Below are 21298 nucleotides of genomic sequence, written 5' to 3'. Positions count from 1 at the left end.
GGACCCGGGTTCAATTCCCGGCCAGGGCACACAGGAGAAGCGCCCATTTGCTTCTCCACCCCTCCGCCGCGCTTTCCCTCTCTGTCTCTCTCTTCCCCTCCCGCAGCCGAGGCTCCATTGGAGCAAAGATGGCCTGGGCGCTGGGGATGGCTCTGTGGCCTCTGCCTCAGGCGCTAGAGTGGCTCTGGTCGCCACATGGCGACACCCAGGATGGGCAGAGCATCGCCCCCTGGTGGGCAGAGCGTAGCCCCTGGTGGGCGTGCCGGGTGGATCCCGGTCGGGCGCATGTGGGAGTCTGTCTGACTGTCTCTCCCTGTTTCCAGCTTCAGAAAAATGAAAAAAAAAAAATATCAACACTGCCTGACCTGTGGTGGCACAGTGGATAAAAGCATCAACCTGGAACGCTGAGGTCGCTGGTTCAAAACCCTGGGCTTGCTTGGTCAAGGCACCTATGGGAGTTGATGCTTCCTGCTTCTTCCCCCCTTCTCTCTCTCTCTCAAAAAAAAAAAAAAAAAAAAGAATAAAAAAAAAATCAACACCAAAAAGCCCTTTGGGATCTTAAAATCCCTGTTCCACTGAACCTGTAGGTTGTGTTGGGAGAAGCGACATTTTTACAGTATTGAATCCTCTGAATCTTGGACTTGGGATACCCTTCCATGTATTTATATTTTCTGTAATTTCTCTGAATCACATTTTACGGTTTTGTGTCTATAGATCTTATGCGCTTGTTAGTCATATACCAAGCTGTTTTTTTTTAAAAAAAAAGATTTTAGCCTGACCAGGAGGTTGCGCAGTGGATAGAGCGCTGGACTGGAATGCAGAGGACCCAGGTTCGAGACCCCGAGGTCACCAGCTTGAGTGCGGGCTCATCTGGCGTGAGCAAAAAGCTCACCAGCTTAGACCCAAGGTCGCTGGCTTGAGCAAGGGGTTACTCGGTCTGCTGAAGGCCCGAGGTCAAGGCACATATGAGAAAGCAATCAATGAACAACTAGGGTGTCGCAACGAAAAACTGATGATTGATGATTCTCATCTCTCTCCGTTCCTGTCTGTCTGTCCTGTCTGTCTGTCCCTATCTATCACTCTCTCTATAAAAAATAAAATAAATAAATAAATTAAAATAAAAAAAAAAGATTTTAATTATTTCTTTTAGAGAGAGGCAGGAAACGAGAGACAGAGAGCTAGGAATATCAAGACGTTCCTGTATGTAGTCTGACTGGGGATTGAACTGTCAACCTCTGTGCCGAGTTATCCAGCTGGGCCAAATGGCGTCATTTTAAAAGTTTAAATTTGGGCCCTGGCCGGTTGGCTCAGTGATAGAGCGTCGGCCTGGTGTGCAGAAGTCCCGGGTTCAATTCCCAGCCAGGGCACACAGGAGAAGCGCCCATCTGCTTCTCCACCCCTTCCCCCTCTCCTTCCTCTCTGTCTCTCTCTTCCCCTCCTGCAGCCAAGGCTCCATTGGAGCAAAGATGGCCCGGGTGCTGGGGATGGCTCTGTGGCCTCTGCCTCAGGCGCTAGAGTGGCTCTGGTCGCAACAGAGCGATGCCCGGGATGGGCAGAGCATCGCCCCCTGGTGGGCAGAACATCGCCCCCCTGGTGGGCGTGCCAGGTGGATCCTGGTCAGGCGCATGCGGGAGTCTGTCTGACTGTCTCCCCGTTTCCAGCTTCAGAAAAATACAAAAAAAGCCTGACCTGTGGTGGCGCAGTGGATAAAGCGTCGACCTGGAAATGTTGAGGTCGCCGGTTTGAAACCCTGGGCTTGCCTGGTCAAGGCACATATGGGAGTTGATGCTTCCAGCTCCTCCCCCCTTCTCTCTCTCTATCTCTCCTCTCTCTCTCTCTCCCCCCCTCTCCTCTCTAAAAAAATAAAATAAAATAAAGAAAAATACAAAAAAAAAAGTTTAAATTTGTACATCCGAACTGCCATCAAATGGTCCATGCCTATTATTTTAGATTTAGATATTCTCTCCAAATTACTGATGTTAACTAACCATACAAACGTTACCGGTGATAAACTAATGACTGTTGGTACATTTCCCCGGGGCCACCGGCAAGAAAGCTGAAGGTTTTTGGGGACAGGGGCTTGGGCTTATAGAAACTGAGCACTGTAGCTGAGTGAGGGGCCATCTACGTTAGGCATTCACCATAGCAACAAGCAATTCTAAGAAACCCACACGAGGGGCGTCCCGGCTTTGAAAAGTGGAGCCTGGCAGTCTCACGCCTTTCCCGGTAAGGGCGAGGGAGGGGAGAGGGGGGCTCAAGATGTCATCAGGTCATGAGAGGACTCACTTCGTAGCAAGCATCTGGCTTGCACGTGGGGTGGTCAGGGAGACATCACGAGAAAGCTGGCCTGTCGGAGTGACATCAGGAGAAGGAAGTTCCCACCCGAGCTTTGAAGTAAGCTCTTCTCTGAGCTAAACTAGTAAAAGCTCTCTACACAAGGACTATAGTCATCCCTCTGTGGGAGTCAGCCAGGGACTGTTGTAAGTGAGTCACTTGAGAAGCTGCAGACAGCCAACCCCCAGCCAGGAGATCTGGGTCAGACTTGGAGAGCCGCTGCTGGCCAGATTCCGATTGTAATTTAGCAGCGGACATCTCATCAGTGGGGTCCTGCTGTCCAAGGGGCTGTGTGGTCAGAGGGGGCCGGTAAACCATGGCAGCCTGGTGTCTGTCTGTCAGCTTTAAGTTTGAGTCATGGCTTTGTCCCGCCCACAGGTGAGACCTCGGGCCATTGACTTGACCTTCCCATGATTCAGTTCCCTCTTGTCCAATGCAGGCTCCGCCTGGCACAGAAGGGGAACAGGGTGCATCAATCTGGCTATCATGGTGGCCACCTGAGCAGGTCTGAGTGTTGTCACTTTCTTGTCAAGGCAGCATAGAGAGGGACTGTCTTGACCAGTGGACTTCACTCCAGACCTGTCAAGTCACAGGCTAATTAACGTCTCAGCCTCTCCTAGCCCTGTCTTGGGGCAGAGGGCTGTCTTGGGGTAGGTCAGGCTGAAGAACGCCTCCTGATTTATGTGATAGGTCTTGTTTTCACAAGTGGACCAACTGAGCGTGTGGTATAGTGTCCCTGCAGGTTGAATAGTGTCCCTGAAGATTCATGTCCACCCAGGACCTCACGTGTGACATTATTTGGAAATAGGGTTTCCGCACATGTGATTAGTTATGGAACTTGAGATGAAATAATTTTGGGTGCGAGACAGACCCTAAAACCAATGACTGGCGTCCTCATAAAATGAAAGGATCAAAGAGAAGCCATGCACCCTGATCGAGTAGCTCAGTTGGTTAGAGCACCATCACCACACGCCAAGGTTGCAGGCTTGACCCCCTCCCCCCCGGGTCGAGGGCACGCACAATGCATGTACAGATTGGTGGAGCAAAAGAATGGTGTTTCTCTCGCTCTCTCTCCCCCTTCCTCCCTCTCTCTAAAGTCAATCAATACATAAAAGAGAAAAAAGCCATGTGACTAGAATAAGGTGTCTGTGAAGTCCCCAAGTCTTTGATAATGTTCTGAAGGCCCTAAGAAATGCAGGTGTGGGCATTTACAGATTATTTCTGTGTGTTCATGAGCTTGTCTCCCCGGGGATGTGGATCTATGCTTGACCAAGCACTGCTGGCTGGGTAGGGTGAGGAAGTCACCCAGGTGAACAGGGGTCTAGGGACGGGAGCCCCCAGCTGCCGTCTAGATGCGTGTCTCTCTCTCTCTTTTTTAAGTTGTTTTGTTCTGTAGTATTTCAGGAGGCAGACAGCTAAAAGCACAGGTAATAAAAGGAACACTGCATACCATTCACAGAAACAGAGTAAGTGAGAGGACTCGCTGGATAGCAAGGCTGCATATGTTTCTTCTTATATTTAAGTGAGTGTGTCTGGTGCTTTCCTTACTTTATTGAAAAGACAATCAACTTAATAAACATCAACGGCCCACACAGCTGCTGGCCTGGGAGACTGCCTTGTGCCCTTGGCCTAGCCCATCCGCAGTGTGGCCGGGGGCAGGGTGTGTACTGTTTTGAGTTCCACGGTTCTCACAGTAAAACGATTCCATGTTTAAACCTGGTGGTTATATTCACACTCCTTTTCATTCCCCCCTTTTCATGTTCAGTGTTGAGTTGACTTACAAGCCAGAGACGTCCTAACTGCTCGTGGCAACAAATGAAACCATACAGAGATATTGAAAGAAAAGACCTTTTGTCCCCAGGGTGACCGAGGTGGAAAGGGTTGCGGGTCTCCCCCAATCCCCGTGAGGGGCAGGGGAGGAACCAAGTGCCTCCTTTCTGCACCACGTGGTTCACTCTCAAGGTGGGCAGTGTCCTGGAGAGCACCAGTAGGGCTGCCTGAACTGTCTGCAGCTTCCACCTTTTTCTGAAGGTGCAGAAAAACCTCTACAAAGGGAGTTGGGGTGGGGGCGGGGGCAGGGCACCGACTCCTACTAACCTCCCACACTTCCTGCTGGGCTGGAGGGTGCCCCGGTGGACTCTGGGGGGGTGATGTCAGCACCAATGCGGGAAGAGGCCTGGTGCAGAGGGGAGGGGCCTTGGCTGGCACCCAACGATGCACACGGAGTCCAGCTTGCGGAGGCCGGGACTAGACTGGGTTGAAGGGGAGGGGTCCTGGCAGGCCTTCGGGGAACTTGGAGGCTACCGCTTTGTGGGGAAAAGAGCAGCAGCCTGAGATGGCACCGTGGACCTTTCTCTTTACTCAAGATCTCAGTGACGTAGCAGGAATGGCCGTGGGAGTGGGTCCCCTCCCCCGCAGTCACATGGGCCCTGCCAGGGCATCCGAGCCTGGGTTTCACTTTCCGGAGGCATCCGGTGTTCTGCCTCCTATCCTGGCTGCTCACATTTCTCCCTGGCCTCCTGTTTTGAAGGCGTGTGTGGGTCCTGCTGTGTTGCTCCCACGACAGATGTCGCGCACGGGGCTGAGGTCATCCCGCTGACGCTTTTGTTCCGCTCACCCTAAAATTTTCTAAATTGGTTGACAACCTTTAAGATGTTTATGATACCACATTTCTGCTCTCGTTTGAGAACTAGACTACGGACCTGCAACTGTGCTCAAGGTGGCCCAGGGTCAGTCCCCACCCCCAGGGCTCTGCTCTTCCCGGGTGGTTTCTTCCCTGGCCTGCCTTCTGGGCTCTCAAGTTCAGGTGCAAAATTCGGGGCACACGTTCGTAGGATTCACCCCTGACACTTCCCCCGGGTTCCAGCCCCCACTGCTCCTGGTCTAGAAGCTGGGAGGGTGGCATGGGAGCGACTCTGGGGAGCCAGGAGTGTCTGCACGTGGGTTTGTGAGAACTGGGCTCTCTAATCTTAGCGCCGTTGGGAGGAGCATTCACACTTGTCAACAGCTTCCCTCAATGTGCTGAGGTCGGTGTCACTGTGCCCAGTCCCGTCAGCAGGAGTCTGATCCTGTGTCTCTCATTGCCAGGGATGCCCGGAGGCCAGGGCGCATTTCTCTCTCTGGGTTCTCCCCAAAAAGAGAAGGAAACCACTGGAAATGTCCCAAAACAGCACTTATCGGTGAAAACCAAACCAAAAAAAAAAAAGATTAAAAAAAGAAACAAATGCACAGAGAATTGTATCCGAAACGTTTTATAAAGTGCTCGTCAACACGACTTCAGATGACTTACAGGGTATAAGGGACCGAAAGGGCCTCCAGATGGGTCGACTCCCCGCGGCGCGGCCGGCCCCCTAACCATCTATCCCACGTGTCTAGGGACCCAGCGGCCAGATCCCTGCACGCTCACCCCAGAGAGGCCTCGGGGGACTCGGCAGGGACGGGCTGCACTCGGGGACACTGTCTTCCCGTCGCGCCCCGTACACGGGCTCCGCGGAGCCGGGGACACCCCGCGTGGCCGGGGGCAGGCCCGCGCTCGCCCCGCCCGGTGCGCGGACTCCGACTAGCCACCCCCGCCCGGACCAATGGCGCCGACGCCGGCCGCCTCCCTGCCCTGACCCACGTCCTTCCTGGGCGCACGGCGCTCAAGGGGCAGCGGCGCGGGGAGCTTCGGGGCCGTGGAGAACGGCGCCGCACTTCCCTCGCCCGTCCAGCACCGCGACCGCTCCCGTCCTCTCCGGCCGCAGCCATTTTGGAGCGAGAACAGACAAAGAGCGAGCCCCGACACCGCCCCTACAGGCCCCGGCCGCGGTCCTAGCACACCGCCCGTCCCGGCTCGCCCCGCGGCTCGCACCCCCACCAGCCCCCGGCCCCCGGGTGCCCACCGCCCGCTCTCAGTCCGCCGCGCCCGGCAGCCCGCCCGCACCCCGGCCTCTGCCGCTCGCAGCCATTGGCCGCGCCTTTTAAGGGCACGCCGCGACCAATCGCGAGGCGCCGGGAGGCCGGGCGGGGGGCCACCGCGGCCAATGGGAAGGCGCTGAACAGCGGGCGGGGGCGAGCGCGCCGCCGCGCCTGCGCATTGCGCCGTCGCGGCCCTCCCCCCCCGCGCCGGCCGCCCGCGCCCCCCGCCCGGCCGCCGCCCCCGCCCCGCCCGGCGCGCGCCGCCCCCCGCCCGCCCCCGCCGGCCGCCCGCCTGCCCGCCCGCCCGCCCGCGCGGAGCCGCCTCCCCGCCCAGCGCCGGCCGAGCGGCGGCGGCGGCGGGCCGAGGAGGAAAGATGGCGGCGGGCTCGGATCTGCTGGACGAGGTCTTCTTCAACAGCGAGGTGGACGAGAAAGTGGTGAGCGACCTGGTGGGCTCGCTCGAGTCGCAGCTGGCGGCCAGCGCGGCCCACCACCACCACCTCCCGTCCCGCGCGCCCGCCGCCGCCGCCGCGCTCGGGAACCACGCCGGAGCCGGAGCCGGAGCGGCCGAGGGCGCGCCCGCCGCGGCGCCGGAGCCGCCCCCCGCAGGTAGAGCGCGGCGCGGCCTGGGGCGGGCGGAAGCCGCCGGGCCCGCGTCCTCACCGCGCCGCCGCTTGTCCCCGCAGGGCCGGCCGCCAAGCTGAGCGCACTCGAGGCCGGCGCGCCGCCGGGGCCCGGAGCCGGGGCCTGCGCGGGGCCGGGGGCCGCGCCCGCCGCCAAGCCCGCCGCCCGCAACGGCCCGCCCGGCGGCCCCGGCGCCGCGCAAACTTTGAATGGGAGCGCCGCGCTGGGGAACTCGCTGCGCCCCGCCGCCGCCGCACCTGCTGTCAGCCTGCTGCACAACGGGCCCCCGCCCGCGCCGCCGCCCAAGCCCGCCGCCGCCACTGTCATCCAGACGCCGCCCTTCCGCGGCGCCCCCGCCGCGCCCGCGCCCCGCGCCCCCTCGCCCCCTACGCCCCCCGCGCCCCCCGCCGCGCCCGCCGTCGCCCCGCCGCCTCCCGCCGCTGCCAGCCTGGCTCGGCCGCCCGGCCACCCGGCGGGACCCCCGGCGGCCGCGCAGAACGGGGGCAGCGCCGCGCCCGCGCCCTCCCCGGCCCCTGTGCCCTCCCCGGCCCCGGTCCCGGCCCCCGCCCCCACCCCCGCGCCCGTCCCGGGCCCCGCGCCCGCCCCCGTCCCCGTCCCTGTCCCCGCCGCCAACAGTCAGCCCGGGCCCGCCGCCGCGCCCGCGCAGGTGGCCAAGGCCGACTCGCCCAAGACTGCGGTGCAGCCGGCGCCCCCGCCGCCGCAGACCCTGACGGCCAGCTGCCCGGCCGGTGCGGGGGCCGGCATGATCCTCGGGCCAACTATGCAAGGGGCGCTGCCCGCCGCCACGGGCCTCCCGCCGCCCGCCCCCGGCACCCCCACCGGGCTGCCCAAGGGCTCGGCCAGCACGGTCACCCAGAGCCTGCCCAGGACGCCGTCAGTCACCACGAGTGGGATCCGGGCCACACTGACGCCCACGGTCCTGGCCCCTCGCCTGCCACAGCCGCCCCAGAATCCGACCAACATCCAGAACTTCCAGCTGCCCCCAGGTGAGTGACCGCTGGGTGTGTCTCTGCTGCCCCAGCCGGGAGCCCAGGAAGTTGTAGGACTGGAGGACCTAAGGTCATGGGTCTTGCAGGGGCCTGCAGGGAGCCACGGTGCACCTTTGCCCAAGTGTGGGAGAGTTGCCCGGTGTGCGTGTGTATGTGTGTGTGTGTGTGTGTGCAGTTCTTGCACACCCAGTATAATGTGGCAGCCAGGGTTTGTTACCTTGTGCAGTGAGGGGTTGGTTCCAGCTGGGATCTTTGCACGCAAAGTTTCTGTGCCCGTGCTCACCGTTTTTGTGCTGGCCCTGTGTGCCCCTGCTTGGCGTCCTCTCTGTAGAGAGCAGCACAGCAGCAGCAGCAGCGGGGTACTCCGGGGACACCTTACTTAGGTTATTTAGAGCATGGAGATAGCTGGGTCCATGGTTTTCCCACAACAGGTGATTTCTCTTTCTGTTTCTGGGATAAAGTATATGTGGTGTGTGTTCTCACTGAGCTTTCCTGCTGCTTTTGTATGGGGGTCCTGTCGCTGTCCCCTGATGCTGGGTCTGGCAGAGACACGCCCCCGCTTTGGGGCTGGCAGGTCTGTCTGGAGAGCCTGTGGTTCCCTGCTAACATCAGGATGACAGACCCCAAGGCGGCCTTGGGGGAGTTCTGGGCACACACCCTCCCTGGGCTGTGGTAGTGTTCCAGCTCTCCTTGGTGCCACTGTGCTGTTGAGTACAGCGTGATCCCTGACAGGACCCTGGTTTCATTGGTTATTCCCGTCTGGTGACAGCAGCGGTGGGCATGTGGTCTGCAGGTCAGGGGCTCTCTCTCCGAGGTGCAGTTGGACCGCTCTGCGTCCTCTGCCCTCGGTTCCCTGTCATCTCGCCGTCCCCCTGGGTTCCTCGGGTGTGACAGTGCAAGGTCCCCACAGCCTGCCGCGTCCTGCCGCTTTGCTTGGGGATTCTCGGCAGAGAAACTTTGCACTCGCGGCGCCTGCTTTCTGTGCGTCCGCTCCGCCTCCCCAGCGTGGACGGAGTGCGAGCTTCTGGGGAGCCCCTCCCTTGCCGTGTAGTAACATGTGCTGGGGTAGCAGCTGCCGCGGTGGCAGAAGTAGTAGAAACAGCACCTCCCGTGTCCTCTCGTGTTTGGTGGGAAAGAGCCTGGGTCCCTCTGAGAAAGAAGTCCAGTGTGTTAGGAGGGAAGGGCTTCCTGCCGCAGGGGGGAGTGTGGTCCTGGGCAGAGCTTGGCCAGGTGTTTGTTTTGATGATGATGACTGTGACGGCAGGAGGCAGGGCCGGTGCCGCGGGTGGTGGTGGGGCTGTGTGCCAGGGGAGGAAGGCCCTGTGAGGGTGAGTTACCTGTGCGCTGTGTTTGTTTTCTGAGTCTGCAGGGGTGTTTTACTGCTGGCTCTGTTTTGTTCGTTAGGTGTATTTTGACCTTCCAGGGTAAAGTATGGCTGATCGTTAGTGTGGTTTTACAAACGTGAACTCTTGGTCCTCGTACGTGGTGTAAACTGTCAGGAGGTTGTTTACTTGTCCACGAAAGTGTCCTTTCACTGGTCCTCCTGGCTTCAGTCCTGGGCTTGCCCTTAGCTGGGACAGTCCCCCACCTTGTACTTTCACTTCTTAAACCTGGTCTGAGCTTGTCAATGAAGTATGTGAGGTGGGCTCTGGGCCTGGCCTGCAGGGGCCGCCAGAGGTGTGGTGTTTGGGGTTCGCAGGATCCCCTTGGTGTCAGTCCGAGTGTGGGGCCACCCCTCTTTGCTTCTTTCTGGGGGAGGAAGCTGTAGTGTGGAAAGGGTCACTCTCATTTTCTGTTCTAGTGCCAGTGTCAGGGGTGTCTTCATGTGACAGGTGGACAGACAACTTGGTAAAAACCGGGAGGACAGTGACGCTGCCTGCGGTCTCGTAGGTCTTTCCCGAGTCCCCGTGCGGGGCAGGGAGCAGAGAACGGTGCGTGTTGACTCTCGGTGATGAACGCTGAGAGCTGTGCTTTAAAGGGGCCAGATGCTTTCTAGAAAACACGAGGTTTACAGCCATCTTTTCATCACCCCTCCCCGGGCTTGATGTTCTGATTGGAAACTCGAATGATGTAACTTTATTTTAATAACTGGGGAAGCAAAAAAAGTATAGTTGCAACTACTCCCGGTGCACCAAAAACAGTGTCCTTTTTCAATGGTACAATTTTATTCTATAATTCGAATTGACAAATGTGAATATTCTGCTTACGGCACGTAATTGATTGGTCAGAAAATTTTAGATCCTGGTTGGGTAGCTCAGTTGGTTAGAGTGGTGTTGTCTGGAAACACTAAGGTTGTGGGTTTGATCCCAGGTCAGGGCACGTGTGAAAAGTGACCAGTGCGCATACACAGCTAAGTGGAAGAACAAATGAATGCTTCTCTCTCTCTCTCTCTTTCTCTAACTCTCTCTTCCTCTCCCTCCCTTTGTTCCTATCTCTGTCACTAAAACTAATTAAAAAAAATTCTTTCATTTGATATTTCCTTTCCATTCAAGTCTTTCATCATAAAAAGGTATAAAGGAGAGGTAGAAGTAACAGATAACTTGCTTGGCTAATAGTTCATTCTCATTATAGATGTGATACAAACACTTGGGAAAGCACAAGAGGTATTAGGGTTGTCAAAGCCACACACAGGTGTCAAGTGACATAAAAGTCACTTGTGGACAATTGGAGTGTGTGAAGGAGGCAGGCCCTCCCAGAACCCTCCCTTCCTGGGGTCAGTCTGGGTTGGTGGGTCAAGTACCAAGACTGAGTTTGCTAAACCTAAAGTCAGCATGAGCCTACCCATGGGCTGGGACACTGAAGCACCCGAGACCCCAGGCTGGTCCCCAAGGGATGGTGGCACCTGTCTCTCTCCCCTCTCACACTCTGCCTGTCTGTCTGTCTGTCTACCCTGCTTCTGCACAGGATTTGCCCTCCTGTGGTTCTAAGCCTTGGCCAGAGTGCAGGCTCTCATTCCAGGAAAGTACTGCTCCCTCCACTGGGCCTCGGGCACATTTGCATGTGACTTAACTTCGCCAGGGGTGTGAATTGAATGATTTGTTGGTAGGGAAAGACTGGACAGTGCTGGCCCGGGATGCTGCTGGGGCACGGCTGAGGTAGGGGTCATCCCTGGTTGAAGTGCCCGGCACTGAAGTGGCGAGAACTGGACATTCTGGTGGCCCCTTTTGGCAGCAAGTGCTTTGGCATGAGGGACATTCTTAGAAGTTGAGATTTTGTTACTGGAGGGCACGCTTGCTTTCTGACCTGGGACAGAACAGCCGCTTCCCGGGAGCCCCGGTTCCCCAGCTGGAAGGGGGGCGGCTGTCGTAAGGCGGTGGCGCGTCGGGTGAGCCGCTCACGCTGCTGTGGAGGAGCCTTCATTAGGCACACGCTGTCCAGGCCTCTGTTTTCACCAGCGTGTGGCTGCAGAGCCCCACAGACTGCAGACCACTTCGTCCCGCCCAGCGTGTCCAGACGCCTGTGTTCGCTGAGACCCCGGAGCCCTGGTGGGGGTGACGCTGGTTCTGGAAGCGAGGACCCTGCCGAGCTGGTCTCAGGCTGGGTCACAGGCATGGAGGACCCGTCTGTCCTGCACGTGGGGGCGGGGTGCAGCTGCCTGCGGAGAGAGGGGACCTGGGCCTGGGTCTCACTTTAGGTCAGAGGCCTTAACCTCCCTCCTGCAGTATACTTAGGTAGCAGTGGCGTTAGAAAAGGAGAAAGACAAACTCTCTGGGAGCTGTCCGGGGCCAGCACTGGACAGCTCTCCTCACTGTAGAACCTTCCACACTGCTAGCGCGGAGGGGAGGCCCTGGGGGTCCGCTGGTGGTCACTCTTCCTCAGCATCTGTCCGGGTTCACCCCTGGTTGTCCCCATCGTCTTCAGGGTGGACAGAGCCGTCTGGGTACCGGGGTTGGGATGATGTTTCATGCGTGGTGGGTGTCCTGAGCAGCAGTAGGAATAGCCCCCCCCCCCAGGGTGTTTACCTGAAGGGTGCTGGCTGCCTGTGCTGAGGGCTGAGGGCAGAATGACTGAAGTTTGAAAAGTGGGCGGCCTTCTGCCCTTTACAGTTTGCCACGTGTGGGCAGGCCCCTGGGTGTTTGGGCCCCATGAGGAAGCAGTTAGGAAAGTGGAATCCTGGCCTCGGGGGGTGGTCGATGGACTCGAGGCTGGAAGGCCGGCCCCAGGAGGTGCTGTCACCGCTGGAGGCCCGTGCCTGGCCCCCAGGGGTGCTGCGGGACTTACTCTGCAGCACCTGTCCAGAGTTTCTGACCAGTGGGTGCCCCCACCCCCTGCAGTGGTGTTTAATCAGAAGGGGGTGGACACAGGTCAGACCCTGCTCCAGAAATGACGCAGCCACCCGTCTGGGGCAGCTGCTGACCTGCCTCCCAAGTCCCTTTCAGTACATAGCTGTAAGTGTCCCTCCTTTTAAACACAACATGTAAAGAAAGCTTGTTTCTGTAAGTAGCTAGTCAGGTATGAGTTTCAAAGTCTGACAACTGGTTTTGAAGATCTTGAAGCAGAGATTTAAAAGGACTCTGGAGAAAGCTGGCTCTGACTTGGGGTAATTTGCTCAGTTCTCAGAAGAACCCTTCCTTGTCCTCAGTGTTGACGTGTTGAGGGAAGCCTGAGTCTCAGGTTTGGTCCCTGGTCCTGGGGCCAATGACCGCTCTGGGCTCTCAGCTCTGAAACCCGCCTCAGGCTGGAGGCTGGTGGGCACCAGTTAAATTAAGTGAGAAAGCCAGAGGGCAGGGGCCTTTCGCAGCAGGACCCTCATCCTGGGTGCCATGCACCTGGCGGGTGGCGGGGACTGTCTGTTTCCGGGGTGGCATGCTGACTTACAAACGTCCCCTCAGCAGGCCTTAGAATGATTGACCTTTAACCCCTGAAGAGGAGATGAGTGGTTTGTGAAGTTCTGTTAGAGACTGCTGTCTCTGTGGGGCATGAACGCTTTGGAGTAGAACTTCTGATTTTTATATGTCCTCACTGTCTGGTCCAAGTAATTAAAATGTTCAGAAAGCGGAAATATAAAACTTGCCCAAATTTGAAAAGAGCATAAATGTCCTGCTTCTGTCCCAGTTATGTGGCTGCCCACCTACATAGCTGTCCACTGCTGGGTGTGAGGAGACTGAAATCTAGGCTGGGGGCTGGGGAATTGAGGCAGGGGTGGAGGGCAGGGACGGAGGCTGGGGACAGAGACAGTGGACGGGGGCTGGGGCTGGGGAATTGAGGCAGGGGTGGAGGGCAGGGACGGAGGCTGGGGACAGAGACAGTGGACGGGGGCTGGGGCTGGGGAATTGAGGCAGGGGTGGAGGGCAGGGGTGGAGGGCAGGGACGGAGGCTGAGGACAGAGACAGTGGACGGGGGCTGGGGAATTGAGGCAGGGGTGGAGGGCAGGGACGGAGGCTGGGGACAGAGACAGTGGACGGGGGCTGGGGCATTGAGGCAGGGGTGGAGGGCAGGGGTGGAGGGCAGGGACGGAGGCTGGGGACAGAGACAGTGGACGGGGGCTGGGGCTGGGGCTGGGGCTGGCGGCCTGAGAGCTCCCTCCCTCCCCCGGGGTGTGGTGAGTTCAGCCCTCTGCAGCTCTGCGGCCTGAGGTGCCGGGCTGGACCTTCTCTCCCATCGGTAGCTGGACCCTGATGGGCCTTTCTGCTCCTTTCATGGGGCCCAGGAGGAAGGGATACCGTGCTTATCTTGACCTCTACGCTCGTGAGGGGCAGTGTGCCCAGGTGAGGGGGTGGGGGTACCCCATGACACTGGGGAGCGAGCGTTCCAGAGAGCCACGTTCTACGTGGTTCCTAGCGTAGAGGTCGGGAAGACACTGAGATAGCTCATTATGATGAATGACGTCGGGTGGATGTCCCGGTTCAGAGCCTAAGTGGCAAGTGCTAGAAGGTTCTCTAGCCTGACGTGACTTGATTTGGTGGTGGTGGGGTCAGTGGTCTGAGTGGGCCGATCAGGACAGCAGGAGCCAAGACAGCTAAGTCCTGCCTCCCAAGCGCTGTGTGTGCATCCCGGCGGTCAGCGCGGCGGCCACTGGACTAGAACAGTCTGCACAGGACGGCGCGGCCGTGGTAGGCAGCGGAGGACTGCGCTCCTTGGGGGGAGGGGTGCCGGTGGGGGGCGGCTGTGCCGCTCAGACCCCGTGGCGTCGTGGCTGAGAGGGGAAGTTCTGTCCACTTTAAGTCTTTGCTAAAGTCCGTGGGCCAGGCAGCTGTCAGGAAAAGGTTTCAGAGGAGTTTCCTCGGGGCCTTTCTCTCTGGCCTGAGCACGACTCCCCACAACTGTCAGCCGACTGTCCCTGGTGTGGGTGCACACGCGTCTCTGAGCAGGCCCCCCGTGGCGCTTGCCCTGGTCACGGTGCAGTGTCCTAAGTATTGTGACTGTTTAAGGGTGAAAAAGGAAAGTCTTTATGATTAACGTTTTTAAATTTAATTTTATTTTTTTGATCAATTAAAAAAAAAACTTTCCAATGATTGTGGGGGGAAGGGAGTGGGGGCAGGGAGAGGGAGAGAGAAGCATCAACTTCTTGTTCCATTTAGTCGAACACCCCTCGGTCGCTTCTCATGCGTGCCCTGATCCAGGATGGAGCCCGCGGCCTCAGCCTGCCAGGATGGCGCTCTATCCACTGAGCTACCTGGCCAGGACCTTAATTTCTTTTTTCTTTTTCTTTTTTTTTTTTTTTGGTATTTTTCTGAAGCTGGAAACAGGGAGAGACAGTCAGACTCCCGCATGCGCCCGACCAGGATCCACCCGGCACGCCCACCAGGGGGCGATGCTCTGCCCACCAGGGGGCGATGCTCTGCCCCTCCGGGGCGTCGCTCTGCTGCGACCAGAGCCACTCTAGCGCCTGGGGCAGAGGCCAAGGAGCCATCCCCAGCGCCCGGTCCATCTTTGCTCCAATGGAGCCTCGCAGCGGGAGGGGAAGAGAGAGAGAGGAAGGAGAGGAGGAGGGGTGGAGAGGCAGATGGGCGCCCCTCCTGTGTGCCCAGACTGGGAATTGAACCCGGGACCTCTGCACGCCAGGCCGACGCTCTACCACTGAGCCAACCGGCCAGGACCTTTTTTCTTTTTTTTTTTATGTCACTGTGTTAGTAAAAGTTATTAGCTATTTGAAAGTACCTTTTCCACCTTTTTTAAATTACAAACTTAGGTTTTTTATTCATTGTAGGAAAGAGGGCAGGAAAGGAGAGCTGTGGGTGTGGCCACTGTGGGCCCTTCCCTCGCCTAGACTGCTGGTGTTTGGCTTCTGCATCCCAGCCCCTGTTGGAGGCAGCTGTGCCTGCCTTTGACAGTCAGGTCACCCTTGGTCCCGCCAGTGTGCCCCTCCTGGGCCCCCGTGTGGGAAGGGCATCCCACCCCGCGGTGGTCTTCGGAGCTCCCTGGTTCTGCCTGGTTCTCCGCCGGCACAGGCCCTGTGACCCTGCTGTGACTGATGTCCCCTCATCTGTGACGAGTGACCCACGGCTGAGCATCTTCGTGCACCGCTCTGTGTGTGTCTGGTGGGTGAGCATTTTCGAGGCTTTGATACAAATTGCCTTCCAGAAGGGCACGGCCATTTACAATTTTAATACCATGGATTTGAGACCCTCTGGCTCCAAGGACCTTTAGAAATCGACGCGTTCTGAACGCTTCCTCTAGGAAGCTGTAGCCGTGTTACTCCGGCCAGTTCCAGGGTGCCAGGTGGGCTGCTGTCCTGTGTGCCTCCCAGGGTGCGTCTCAGCCTGAGCGTGGCTGGTGGCGGGCTGGTGTCCAGGCAGTTAGCAAGGGCCAGGGCCGTGGCCGTTTTCCCGCCGAGTGCCACGGAGGAGTACGCAGTGTTGCAAACCGAGTGACCGAGAGGGTGCTGCTGGAGGGTGGGAAAGGCTCTCTGAGCAGGTGACGGCGCTGAGACCTGGTGGTGGGGCAGGGAGCTGGCTCTGTGCCGTCTGGGACCTGGGTTCCAGGCGGAGCGCCCAGTGGGGGCCAGAGAGCTGGTCCTGGCTGGGGTGGGTGAGTGAGGGGCTGTGGGAGACGGGTGAGGTTGGCCAGGTCGCAGAGCCGTCGCTCCCGGGTGTGCCGCAGGAGTGAGCTGACCTCGGCTGCTTCGGGAAGCAGTCGGAGGCTTTTAGGCAGGGCAGCCACAGAATCTAATTATGTGTTGCGATCACTTTTGTATCTGTGGGCCGTGGAATGCAGGGGCAGTGGCGGCTGGCGGCAGCGTCCAGGTGTGGGAAGTGGCCGGGGCGGCAGCGTCCAGGGGTGGGAGGTGGCCGGGCCCGGGCACCGCTGTGCTGGTGGAGAGCTGTGGACATCCCCACGGGATGTGCGGCCAGATCTGAGGTGTGGGGCGAGGACGGGCGTCCCCGGGGTGACTGAGGTCGGCACTGCCGTTCCGGATGGACTGTGGGGGAGGGGCGGAGGACCGACATCCCTGTCCGGACGAGTGGAGTTTGAGATGGTTTCCCAGCGTCAGAGGTGTGTGTACGAGGCACTGGCTGTAAGGCACGGCCCCGGGGAAGGCCAGGCGAGGCCAGAGCTCAGGAGGCACAGCGTGGGATGGGATTTCGGCTGTGGGGGATGAGACCCCTGAGGACTTCTGTCTGGAAGAGGAGTGCAGTGTCCCAGGTGGGCTCTCCCGCGGCGTTGACGCTGGCACGGGGCGGGGTGGCTGTCAGGGAGTGGGCGGCCAGTGGGGCAGGCAGCCTGCCCTGCACGCTGCCAGGGCTTTGGGGAAGAAAGGCGTGGGCCACTTCTTGTTTTAAAGAGTTCTTTATGACGTAGGAATGTTTGTCATGAAGGTAACAAGTATCTTCTGGCTTCTCTGTCTTTTTGTCTGTGGAAACGGCTTAGAGTGGACGTTAACTCCTGTTGACCGATGCTTGAGTTGCTGAGCTCAGGTGGTTTTGTGTGTGTGGTCGTGTGTGGTCCCAGACTGCTGCCCTGCGCTGATGAGTGGTTCAGAACCTGGAGTCCTGGGGCTGCGTGGTCCCGTGGAGGAACGGACGCCGCAGAACCGTGCAGCCACTTACGGAGGTGCTGGGCCCAGAGAGGCCCACGGGCTGGCAGTGCCAGCTGCCTTAGCTCCTTCTCGTGGCGTCTTTCGAGGTTGTGCCCACATGAAGCAGCAGATGCAGAGGGACCAGGCCTTTTAGAGAGAAAGCTCACGGAGTGAAGTGTTTGCGTGCCTGTCGCCAGGAGCTACACGGTTATGCCAGAGACACAGGTGTAGGTGGCAAGGACGTGTCTGGTCGCCCCTGGACTTCCCAGGTTAGCGGGGACTTGTCCTTCATGGTCCCGTGGGCTCTGTGGCGATCAGGCCAGCTGGAGGGGTGTGGTCAGGAGGCACCCTGGTCTGGGGTGCGGGTCCCTTTTTCCTGCACAGCGAGCTGCAGGGGCCACGGTGCCCGGGGCTGCATTGGGGGTCGACCAGCAGCCCTGTTTGTGGCCTTGCGGCTGGGGGCCTGTTTGTGAGTTTGGTCAGTCGATCAGCAAACACTGATGGAGTACCAGCTCAGGTCCGACCTGTGTACTGTCCTCTGAGGGGCTTGTGTGGGGACAGTAGTAGGTCAGTGGACAGGGGGGCGTCCGGTTTGTCGTGTCGTTTCTGAGGTGGAGCCTCCTCAGCCACCTGCCCCCAGGGCACGCAGGGCGGCATGCCGTCTGTCCCGGTTGTCGTGGGCACCGCGGTCTCTCTGCTGCTCTTGGCTGATTAGATAACCAGTCAGGGTTGGTGCCACTTTGTTGTGCACTCAGCAGTTGGGAGGCTCAGCCCAGGCCGACTGCTGGGACAGCTCTGGGTGATGTGGTGAGGACGCCCGGCGGGCAGCGGCGGGGTCCTGTGCCCGGGCGGGTCCCTGGCACTCTGCGGCGACCCCTGCTTTCATGACACACCACGGTGTGTGGGAGTCATCCACGGTGCCCCCCGGTGCTGACCCTGAACCCACGGTGGAGGCTGCCCTCGGCCAGTGTTGGGGCTCCCAGCCCAGACGCGCCTCTGCGCGGGTCCCTGAGGCTGGGCGCCAGCACGGTGTTGGTTCCGAGACCGTGGGCTGCCAGCCTGCCTGGGCTGCTGCTCTAGAAAACACTGTGTCCCCAGTTGGGAGAGCCCAGGGCCCGGCCTTGGCTACACAGACAGCGTTGTCACCGCCTTGTGAGGGTGCAGTCATGCAGGGGTGACCGTGGAAGCGCAGACGGAGTGAAGTCCCCAAACTCTGTTCTGTGTCTGCGTGCGAGGCGGTGGGGGGCCTGTCGCAGGACGTGGGGAGCACAGTGTCCTGTGTGACTTCATTTCCGTGGCTTTGAAGAACCACACACTGGTGGGGTCTGTGTGCACCCTGGGTGTCAGCGCGTGTCAGACCAAGGACACCCTCCCTGCAGCTGGCCGCTTCTGGGGGCTGGGCCGGGTTTGGGCCTGAGACAGGACCTTAACTTCGTCTCTGAGAGTCTTTCTCTGGAAGAGCTGAGATGTGGGGTGACCTCACAGCCATCGGTTCTGGTGGGAGGTCCCTGGAGTAGTCGTTCTTGGGATTGTGTGCATTTTTGAGACTTCATTAAGCCAGCCCCTGGATCAGGGGCGGGAACCTTGGCTGAGAGAGCCATGAATGCCACATATTTTAAAATGTAATTCCGTGAGAGCCATACAATGACCCGTGTAGGTTACTCATTATCCAATAAAAATTTGGTGTTGTCCTAGAGGACAGCTGTGATTGGCTCCAGCCACCCGCAACCATGAACATGAATGGTAGGAAATGAATGGATTGCAATACATGAGAATGTTTTATATATCTAATGTTATTTTTTTATTAAAGATTTGTCTGCGAGCCAGATGCAGCCATCAAAAGAGCCACATCAGGCCCTGGCCGGTTGGCTCAGCGGTAGAGCGTCGGCCTAGCGTGCAGAGGACCCGGGTTCGATTCCCGGCCAGGGCACACAGGAGAAGCGCCCATTTGCTTCTCCACCCCTCCGCCGCGCTTTCCCTCTCTGTCTCTCTCTTCCCCTCCCGCAGCCAAGGCTCCATTGGAGCAAAGATGGCCCGGGCGCTGGGGATGGCTCTGTGGCCTCTGCCCCAGGCGCTAGAGTGGCTCTGGTCGCAACATGGCGACGCCCCGTAGGGGCAGAGCATCGCCCCCTGGTGGGCAGAGCGTCGCCCCTGGTGGGCGTGCCGGGTGGATCCCGGTCGGGCGCATGCGGGAGTCTGTCTGACTGTCTCTCCCTGTTTCCAGCTTCAGAAAAATACAAGAAAAAAAAAAAAAAAAAAAAGAGCCACATCTGGCTTGCGAGCCATAGGTTCCTGACCCCTGCCCTGGACGCTCTGTGCAGGCTGGTGGGCAGTGCCCGATGGCTCCCGACAGGGAGGCACGGTCTGGGAACCTGGCCTCCCCGTCCAGTTCGCAGGCCACGCTCACTCTGGCTGCTCCCCACTCTTCCTCCTGCTGGGGCGGCGTTACTTGGGACCTCCCGGGTCTTGCAGTTCCTGTTGCTTCTAGAACGAAGCCCAGCCTTCTGACAGCGGCCTGACCCTGCGCGTGTGTCTCACAGTCTTGTCCCCGGTCCGGCACAGGCCGCCTTCTCCCTCACTGGTCAGCAGGCCACAGCTGCCCTTTGCAGCTGCTGGCCCCTCTGCTCAGAACATGGCTTTCTGGACACCCCGCTCATTGCCTGGGCCCCAGGTCCCACAGCCTGCTGGACACGAGGCGCTTCCCTAGGACGTGGTGTCTCCCTGAGGCCTGTCTGTGGGTTCCGCGGTGGGGCCGGCAGTCCTGAGCCGTGCAGGGGAGGCTCTGTGGGTTCACCTGAGGGCAGAGGGCGTGGCTGGCGGTGTGTGTGTGTGTGGAGGGAGCTCGTGTGGTGGGCGTGTCCGTGCCTGAGTCAGGGAGTCTCCCAGAGCTGTCTGTGGTCTGTCCCCTGGGCAGACAGGCCGGAGCTTTGCAGGCCTTTAACTGAGGGGGGGGCTGGGTGAGGAGAGGGTTCATGTTTAGAGGTCAGATGCGTGGAACTGGATTACTCACAGTCTGCCTTTGGTCCCGCATGGCCTTCCTTATTTGTGTCACTTAAACAGGTTAATAAACACCCGCAAGCAGCACCCAGAAGAGCTGGGGCCCGGCCAGCGTCCTGTGGCTGTCGGCCCCCCCCCACCGTGGGCAGACACTGCTCACCCGGGGTCACTACACACCTTGGTTCCTCTCTGCCGCCTGCTCAGAGCCTCTTCCTAGACGTGACAAAACACACGTGCTTGATTTGAGTGTTAATGTAGTAGGAGGACCAAGTTGTGGGCCACCTACCGGGACTTGGGCCACTTAAGTGTCACGTTGCTGAGACCCTCTGACCTGTGCTGTGCAGCGTTCCCTCGTTTGTGGAAAGCCCCCCCCCCCCCCCCATGCTGCCTGGCGGGTGTCCCCCGGGCCATGCGGATCTCCACTCCTGCAGAGAAGGGAGGTTCTGGGCACCGCTCGTGACTGTTAGGAAACTCAGGTGCTGCTTCCAGGTGCATTGATGGGCCGTTCACCTGACTTCCGAGAGGCGGGTCCGGGGACCGAGATGCGAGGCTGAGATTCAGAGGTGGGCTCAGGACCAGGGGGGCTCCTGAAAAGATGGACGATATTTTAAGTCACGTGGCGGTGTGTCAGCTGGTTCTGGGGAGGGGCAGGACAGGGTGGTGGGGCAGAGAGGCCGGCTCGGAGACCTGGGACATGCTGCGGCCAGAGGTGGGACAGCGGGGTCAGCAGGGGGCCAAGTCACGGGGTCAGGAGTGTGACACTGAGAGGTCTTGACCCGCCGTGTGTTGGTGGCCAGTAGGGGAGGTAGGGACAGGGCTGCCTTTGGGTTTGGCCCTTGGAAGCTGGACAGGCTGGTCCTGAGTGGAAGGTGAGGCAGCTGCCTGGGCATCCTGACAGTGACCTGGGGACCCTGTTCTGAGGGGGGCAGCGATGCGAGGTGGGTCTGAAGAGCCTTCTCTTGTTTCTGGGTGCGTCTCGGGGACTGGAGCTCACAGGGCAGAGCAGTCCGGCAGGAGTGAAATGCGGCCACACACGAAGCCTGAAGTTTCTGTCGCCTGTTAGTACAGAATCCGTGGCGTGTGAGAAGCTGATGTGACTCGAGTGTGGCGTATTTTACTTGGTCCGCCGAGTCCATGGTGCTGCCGTGTCCCTGTGTCCCTGTGTCACCATCAGGGCTGCCGCCGCCCGCTGGCCCTCGCTCTGTGCTGCACCCGGGACCCCGTGCGTCTGTGCCTTGGGCACGTGGGACCCCGTGTGTCTGTGCCCTGGGCGGCTCGTGGCGGGTCCCGGGTGCACCCATAGGATGAGTCAGCGATGACCACAGGGTCTGAGAGAACAGAACGTGGGGGCCCGAGCCAGGGGCCCCCTGGCTCATGGGACAGAGCAGTTCCCAGGCTGTAGGACATGAGGTGTGTGGTCCGGCTCCTCGGAGGAGGTCAGTGGGTGAGAGGGCGGGGGCTGGAACTGGGTGGGAGG

At 59.4% G+C, this 21298-nt stretch overlaps 1 protein-coding gene across 1 annotated transcript in view; it reads left to right on the top strand.

The window, feature by feature from the left end:
• The first annotated feature begins 6541 nt into the window (after positions 1-6541).
• TAF4 (TATA-box binding protein associated factor 4) overlaps positions 6542-21298 on the top strand; it is a 67266-nt gene continuing 52509 nt past the window's right edge. The window contains exons 1-2 of the mRNA XM_066237077.1: positions 6542-6840; positions 6918-7862. Coding sequence (XP_066093174.1) covers positions 6606-6840; positions 6918-7862 — 1180 coding nt within the window. The 5' untranslated portion in view covers positions 6542-6605. The remainder of the gene's footprint in view (positions 6841-6917; positions 7863-21298) is intronic.

Source organism: Saccopteryx bilineata, chromosome 6 (genome assembly GCF_036850765.1).
Source record: "Saccopteryx bilineata isolate mSacBil1 chromosome 6, mSacBil1_pri_phased_curated, whole genome shotgun sequence".
NCBI classification, from domain to species: domain Eukaryota; kingdom Metazoa; phylum Chordata; class Mammalia; order Chiroptera; family Emballonuridae; genus Saccopteryx; species Saccopteryx bilineata.
The sequence above is the reverse complement of the archived record's forward strand: the minus strand, read 5'-3'. Positions and strand labels throughout refer to the sequence as shown.